We start from the raw sequence: 8,673 nt of genomic DNA, 5'->3' as shown, positions 1-8,673 counted from the left end.
ATCACTCTTCTATCCATGACAAATTGCAACTCAATCACATCTGTTAAAACTCCATAGTAATCAAGGTTCTCACTATCTTTATCATTCTCACCCAATACAACGACACCACAATTTTGAGTCCTTAACTTTTTATCATAATCTTCTACATGAAATCTATATCCATTAACAATGTAACCATTAGAATGCGTCGAATATCGGGTAGGACCGCGTGAAAGCGAGAGAAGATCTTCCATGATAAGACTAGCATCTCCTTTATGCAATTGTGCAACCTATCATCAAGATTAGGATGATTACTTTAGAATGAGTATTACAATATTTATGTTTATGTATTACTCACCCTATCTTTAAACCATTCAATAAATTGTCGATTCCATTCTACATCAGACAAGTGGTGAGCATTCTCATGAGTTTGTGCAAACTCTCTACAAAATTGAAGTGAACCATAAATTTCATATAAAATGAAATAATAATATGGAAATAATAATGTGAAGACTTGAAAGAACTCTCCATACTCGAGATATGGTAAGACTTCATCACAATTCTTCAGTATGTATATGTGTGCTTGTTCTAATTCATCTGCTTCAAGCTCAAATGGAGTTTTAGCTCCCAGAGTTTTTCCAGATTGACAAAATATAGATAAGCCTCCATCACATTTTTTTAAACCCCCATCATAATTTCGTTCAGGCCGATTAAATTTTGTGTCAATTCTATGCAGATACCTTGAGCATAAGGTCATACATTCATTTGCAATGTATCCCTCTGCAATACAACCTTCAGGACACACCCTATTACCAATGAAAGATTTTAGAAAATATAGCCATCGTTCCATAGGATACATCCATCAATAATGAATCGGTCCAGCAATCTTAGCTTCAGTAGCTAAATGAATAGGTAAGTGAACCATCACATCAAAAAATGAAGGAGGGAAGACCATTTCTAACTTGCAAAGTGTAATGGGAATTTGAGTTTCAATATGTTCCAAGTTATCAATTCTCAACTCCTTTGATCCAAGAACACTAAAAAATAAGGATAACTCAATAAGAGGTTCACATACTTCTTTGGACAGCATACCACGAAGTGCAAGAGGGAGTAGATGTTGAAGAAGAACATGACAATCATGACTTTTCAACCCAGATATCTTGTGATCTTTCAGGTTCACACATTGAGAAATATTAGATGAAAATCCATCAAGAACCTTTAGATATTTTAGGAAAAGGCATAACTTGTGCTTCTCTTCTGGAGACAATGTGTAACATGCAGTTGGAACTTCAATTTTCTCCCCCTTTTGGATAGGGTGCAATTCTGGCCTAATGTTCATTTCTTGCAAATCTAACCGAGTTTTAATTGTGTCCTTGGTCTTTCCTTTGACATTCATGATTGTTCCCATAATATTATCACATATATTTTTTTCAATATGCATAACATCCAAATTATGTCGCAACAACCGACTCTTCCAATATGGAAGTTCAAAAAAGATACTTTTTTTGTTCCAATTATCATTTCGATTTTCATGTGATATTTTCTTCCTTTTCTTTGGATCCTTTGATAATTGTAGCTCTTCAAGATCCTGCACTTGATTAAGTATCTCAATACCTGAACGCATGTGTGGCAAGGGTCTTCTCTCCTTTGTACCATCAAATGACTTCTTCTCATTCCTCCATTTGTGATTATGAGGAAGGTAACGTCGATGACCCATATAACACTGTTTCTTACCATTAGTTAATCGAGTTGATGAAGTGTTTTTATTGCAACATGGACAAGCCAATTTTCCTTTGGTACTCCATCCAGATAAATTTCCATATGCTGGAAAGTCATTGATGGTCCACAACAAAGAAGCATGCAACTTAAAATTCTTTCTACCTGACGCATCATAGGTCTCAATACCAACTTCCCACAATTCTTTTGATTCCTCTATTAAAGGCTGAAGATATGTATCAATTGCATCTCCTAGGCCATTTGGACCAGGAATAAGCATTGACAAAATAATATTTTCTTGTTTCATGCACAACCAAGGTGGTAAATTATAAGGAATAAGGACCACAGGCCAAATGCTATGTAAGGTTTTTGAATTTCGGAATGGATGAAATCCATCACTAGCAAGTCCAAGTAGAACATTTCGAGGCTCGGCCGCAAATGAAGGATGAAGTTCATCAAATGACTTTCATGCCATTGAATCAGCTGGGTGCCTCATTATTCCATCATCAACTCTTTTATCCTTATGCCATGTCATAAGAGTAGATGTCTTTGTAGACATAAACAACCTCTGAAGTCTAGGCTTTAAAGGAAATAGCGTAAACTCTTTGATGCTATCTTTTTCCTTTTATTCCTTGTTTCCCCGCTATGTGTTAGCTATCTTCCATCTAGACGCCCCAGAAACTTTGCAAGATCGAGTTGGCTATCCTCCTTCCAGTATAACATGCAATCATTAGTACAAGCATCAATCTTGTTGGCCGAGTTCTTTAATTATCTTCTTTGCCTCATAATATGAGTTTGGCAAATTGGTGCCATCCGGCAACAACTCCTCTTTCAACATTTTCAATAACATTGTAAATGACACATTACTCCAACGACCCATACTTTTGATGTGAAGCAATTTAATACAAAGAGGAAAGTTTGAAGCTTTGGAATTTTGATATAGTGGTTGCTCGAAATCCTTCAATAGGCTATAAAATCTTTTTGCTTCAACATTTGGTTCCTCCTCAAGTAATCGTCACCATCAGTGTGTGTAGTTCCTCCATCAAGATTAGGATATAAATCTCTCAATAGTTCTTCTACTTCATCCTCACTCTCACATTCTTCTACTTCATCACCATCTTCAGATTCAAATTCAAATTCATATTCAGATTCTGACAATGGCTCACCCAAATGTTCTCCATGGTGATACCAAAAAGTATAATTCTTAATTATTCCATATACTTGCAAATGTGTCTCAACTGTTTTACGAGTTCCTAAAGTTGTATTGTAACATTTGACACATGGACATCGTATTTCATAATCTTCTCCTAATTTCTGAAAAGCATATTCCAAAAACTTTTGCACGCCTACTAAATAGGTTTCATCGAGTCGATGGTCAACTAGTTCCATCCATTTTTTACTCGGAGCCATAACCTTGAAAAGTACATAAGTTAGATTAAAAAAGATAAAGGATTAAAAAAAATACTAAGATCCATACAACTTGTTATAATTAGATGCACAAAACAGAAATGTGTGTTATGATTGATACACCACTGGTTAAAATGTATATTGTTTGTCTAAAGGTATTATTCATGTTGTTCCATTTAACTCATCTTAAGATAAGATCAAATGGAGTATCTAATTATTTGACAAAGAGGCTTATTGTACAGCTCACTCAACTCACATGTGAATTTTGGATTCCAAAAATGAATAAATGCATTTTTAACAAAAAAATAATCAAATTGCACTAACAAACATAAAAGATTATTTATCTTAAAACATGTAATCTTCTATAGCTTTGTACTTACGCAAAATAGTCGCTTGTGATTAAAACAATTCGTATTGGTAGTCGCTTGTGATTAAAAAGTCTTGGCTCATAACTAACTTATCTTAAAATTAAGAATTACTTAATCGCATCCTCAAACTAATACATAAAGAAAGAATCAAGAAAACTTGTAATTCCAACTATATGCTACAGTGGTTATAAGTCAAAACTCATAATACAAGTGAATGTTTATTTAAGTTTGAGAATTAAATTTAAATTCATATATATATTTCAGTCATGCAGCTACGCATAGTATGATAGGATTAATATAAAATCCTATCATACTCGATTTATCAGTCATGCAGTTGCGTACAGTGGTTTTGGCTCTATGTAGGGTCATGGGTATCTCATCTCTTAGCTAAGAACCTAAGACATGATGCTATAGCAGCCGAGAAAATGACTCTCTTTATTTCTGGAACATGAATCTGTTGACAATCGCCTATGAACTTGAGTGGTTTATGTCATCTATTATGTAACTGTACTTTTACTATGAAGATTGTTCTTTGAATCTATAGTGTCTTTTTTTACTGTAGCAAATGATACAACTAGTAACACAGGTGATTGGGTTCTTTAGAACATAATAATCTTTTTTTTTGGTTTCCCACTCCGTGTTTGGTATCTGTTTTGGGGCACCGACTAATTCAGACAACTGTTGTGTAAGACTCATTAAACGAAGATGTGCTCTATACTAGAATTTTTTCCATTTTCAGGTCTCAAAGTTAAGCTTCTTGTTTAGGGTTGAGGAATTATATCCATCCTACTACAATCCCGAGTGACAAACAAGATAACCGTATTGAACCTAATCTTCCTGATGATATGAAGTTGTACAGTTAAGACATCCGACATGTTAAAAAATCTAGAATTACTGCATTGAGTTTTGAAACATTTCTTCTATTTATCATCAGGTGTCCAGTTGGAGAGATTTCATGAAGGGAACAAAGAGGGTAAGACTGTTATTACCTTATATTGCAGGTTAAGAAAGGAGAAATTTGGCCTCCAAAGTTGAAAACAGAAGATCCCAATAAATCTTACGTTCAACGACCTATGAAACGGGGTTAAAAACATATACTCAAATTAGTTCTGTTTCAGTGATATTTAAAGCTTGAACGGGCTATGGTGGAGCGTAAGCTTCACGCTTATATCAATTTGTATCAGTAGCAAAATATATTTAGCACCCTATTTTAGATGTATATTAAGTTAGACAAGTACATATATGGGGATACCTTAATTATTGCATTTGGCATAGATTTCTGTCTATGAATTGAATCCTGATAGGGCTATTCATGATATGTTATATGCATATACGACAGGTGAAATAGGAGTCACCATTGTGGAGTTTTATCTATGGAACTTGATTGTCCATTATAGTGGCGCTATTTTTCAATTACAGGAGTTAAAAAAGAGGAATAAAAAATAGAGTAACTTGAATATAATAATGAAAAACCACATCAATACAGCATATAGAAGAAACACAACAACTCGATTGGAAGAGGAACAAACCTGGAATTCTGTTTCGAGCAAAACTGGGTGGAATTCTGTTTTGAGCAGAGCAGCAACAACACAAGCAAAAAGACGCGATCGGGAGATGAACATCAAGATTAAGCAGGAAGAACAAAAAGAGCAGCTTGAATACAACAATGAAAAAATGACATTAGTAAGAGAATTGTCTTGGTGAGAATGGTTCTGTATCTCAAGAAAAACTGATTGCAAGCAAGGTAGGACTGTTTTTATTGTTGATTAGCTACCAAATTATCTGCAGCCTTATTTTCTAGGCTATTACTCCCCTTTTTTTATGAAGGGTTACCCGTAGTTATTGTTTAGATTGTTTGATATAGTAATACTCTCAATATGGCCTATATACTGCCTGAATGCAATTAGATTGGCCAGCTTTTTGGAGATATCCAAGAGATGGAATGCACAGCAAAATGCAAAGCAGTTGAATCAAATAAGGTTATATGTGTCTTAGTATTTATGTTATGTTTTCACATGCATATACAGTTGAATCCCACATAATTGATTAACTGAACAAATGATTGACGACTATAATCAGCAAACCTGGTGATTAACATGCTCCATTTAGTTTTGCAGGTTGGGAGTACAGATGAAATTTTAATAGTTCAGACTGAGACTAAAGCAAGTGCAGCTATAGAGGTGATTAGTAAACTAGTCATTCCAAATACTTATTTTTCTCTGGCGTTATTCCAGAGCAGGTGGACATGTGAATTATGTGATGTGACTCGATCGGAAGAGGAACAAACCTGAAATTCAGTTTCGAGCAAAGCTAAGGTGGAATTCTGTTTTGAGCAGCGCAACAACGATACAAGCAAAAAGACACCATTAGGGCAGAGGAACGTCAATATAAGATTAAGCAGGAAGAACAAAACGAGTAGCTTCAATACAACAATGAAAAAATGACATCAATAATATATATAGAAAAACTCGATCGAAAGAGGACCCAACCTAGAATTCTGTTTCGAGCAAAGCTGGGTGGAATCCTGTTTTTAGCAGAGCAGCAACAATACAGGCAAAAAGACGCGATTAGGGCAGAAAAACGTCAAGAAACGTCAAGATTAAGCAAAAAACGTGAAGAGGGCAAAGTGATGACCTTGATCAGTTGCAATGGCGATATTAGAGCTCAAACTAGGGCATTAGGCGAGGGGCTGCTGTATTTTGAGAAAAAAACTGAACGATGGACTTTTCGTTTACCCAGCTTCAATATACTTTAGCGCTTAAAATTTTGTTAGAAATGAAATTCATTTTTTTTAATATTTTAATATAAAAAATGGCGGAAATTTTCTCTCGCTCTAGGCCCTCAATATAATTTGGGACCAGTGAATTAATTTTTTAAGGACTAGATTTAATACCTTCTCTATAAAATGTACAAAATAAGGACCGAAATATAATCTCGTCTCAATAGATATACTTTTAGAGACGTGATAATTCACTCGTCCCTAAATGTTGGTCTTAAATTAGGCTTTTTCTGGTAGTGATGGTCGGCCAGTAATACCCACATCTGCAAAATCTTATGCGCAGTCTGAATACCACTATGATGCCCACTAACAGGCGATGAATGGCACACCTCTAGTATACTCATCATCTCAACCTCGGGCACACAGCAAAGAATAATCCCACCAACAAAAATACGAAACAAGTAAGGCTCATCCCAAAAGAACTTCTTCACATCATGCATAAACTTTTTCCTTTGGTGAAACGATAAATCCGATGGAACAATATCACTGGCCAAGTAGTTAGCAAAATCTGCAAACCACATAATAAGATCAAAAGATGCAGCCAATACTTTTTCGTCTGGGAATACATCATTAATTTCAGCCCCATCTCCTAACTTGAGCATAGCCTCCTCCTCCAATCTGGACAAATGGTCGGCAACCTAATTCTTTGTCCCATTTCTATCTTTAACCTCAAAATCGAACTCTTGCAGCAACAATACCCATCTAATTAACCTCGGTTGTGCATACTTTTTAGCCATCAGATACCTCAATGCAGAATGGTTAGTATGCACTATGACCTTAGTACCGAGCAAGTAGGATCGAAATTTCTCAAATGCAAAAACCAAAGCAAGGAGTTCCTATTCAGTCACCGTATAATTCTTTTGAGCCACATTCAGAGCTTTGCTGGCATAGTAAATCGGATGAAGAATCTTCTCTTGCCTCTGTCTCAATACCACACCAAGCGCCACTCCACTCACATCACACATCACTTCAAACAGTTGCCCCCAATCCGGTGAAATAATGATAGGTCTGGAAACTAGCTTTGCTTTCAACTCTCCAAATGCTCTCAGACAAGCATCATCAAAATCAAACTTACACTCCTTTTCGAGTAATTTGCACAATAGGTGTGCAATTTTGGAGAAATCTTGATGAACCTCCTTTAAAAGCCTGCATGCCCAAGAAAACGTCTAACACCTTTAATAGATATAGGTAGTGGAAGCTTTTCTATTACCTCAACTTTAGCTCTATTAACCTCAATACCCTTCTCAAAAATCAGATGACCCAGAACGATCCCATCTTTCAACATGAAGTGGCATTTTTCCCGATTGAACACAAGATTGCACTCTTCACAACATTTTAGTACCTCGGCCAAATTATTCAAACAATGATCAAATGAGTCACTTACCACAGATAAATCATCCATAAATACCTCGATAGTATCCTCTATCATATCTGAAAATATCGACATCATACAACGCTGGAAAGTTGTTGGAGCATTACATAACCCGAATGGCATTCCTTCGAAGGCGAAAGTCCCATAAGGGCAAGTGAAGGCTGTCTTCTATTGGTCTTTCAGAGCTATGGAGATTTGATTGTAGCCCGAATACCCATCTATGAAAAAATTCCAACCCTTACCAGCGAGACGATCCAACATCTGATCCATGAATGACATATGGAAGTGATCATTCTCTGTCCATGCATTTAGCTTGTGGTAGTCCATGCACACTCTCCAACCAGTCACTGGCCTTATTGGAATAAGCTCATTCTTAGCGTTTGGAACCATGGTGATTCCCCCTTTCTTGGGCACACATTGAACAAGACAAACCTAACTACTATCAACAATGGGATAAAGAACTTTAGCATCCAACTATTTAATGATCTCCTTTTTCACAACCTCTTGCATGGGGGGATTGTCTCCTTTGGTGCTCAATACTAGGCTTGCTGTCCGGCATGAGTCAGATTTTATGAGAACAAATGCCAGGAGGAATCCCAATAATGTCCGCAATAGTCAACCCAATAGCCCGCTTGAACCTTTTCAACACAGAAACTAATGTCTCAACATGTACCTCACTCAAATCGGCCGTAATGATGACCGGTAAGTACCATCTCTCCCCAAGAATACATACCTCAAATGGGATGGTAGAGCCTTGAGCTCCAATTTTGGAGCCTCTTCAATAGACAGTTTTACAGGTGGAGAGTCGCGATTCTTCATATCTAGCTCAAACTTCTTTAGCTTGGAACGGAATTTGAACGCGAACCTATCAAGTGTGGCGACTAATTCATCGTAGTCTTCAATGCCATCACCCTCAAAATACATCATTACCGCTGCCAGCGCATCAACACCCAACCTTTCTTCAATAGACACTTCAGAACCTCACTCCACAATATGATTCACCACTTATACTAATTTGAGATCGCTTTCCTGCTTCATAGACCTACAGATAT

The 8,673-nt window shown here is 36.4% G+C and overlaps 1 protein-coding gene across 1 annotated transcript; it reads right to left on the bottom strand.

The window, feature by feature from the left end:
* Positions 1–7,320: 7,320 nt before the first annotated feature.
* LOC107058798 (uncharacterized) lies at positions 7,321–8,011 on the bottom strand. The gene is made up of 3 exons (XM_015304962.1): positions 7,864–8,011; positions 7,634–7,746; positions 7,321–7,395 (listed from the first exon to the last, which is right to left on the bottom strand). Exons 1-3 carry the CDS (start codon positions 8,009–8,011, stop codon positions 7,321–7,323), a joined length of 336 nt encoding a protein of 111 aa, XP_015160448.1.
* Between the last annotated feature and the right edge of the window lie 662 nt (positions 8,012–8,673).

This window comes from Solanum tuberosum, unplaced genomic scaffold (genome assembly GCF_000226075.1).
Source record: "Solanum tuberosum cultivar DM 1-3 516 R44 unplaced genomic scaffold, SolTub_3.0 scf00656, whole genome shotgun sequence".
Lineage (NCBI taxonomy): Eukaryota > Viridiplantae > Streptophyta > Magnoliopsida > Solanales > Solanaceae > Solanum > Solanum tuberosum.
The sequence above is the reverse complement of the archived record's forward strand: the minus strand, read 5'-3'. Positions and strand labels throughout refer to the sequence as shown.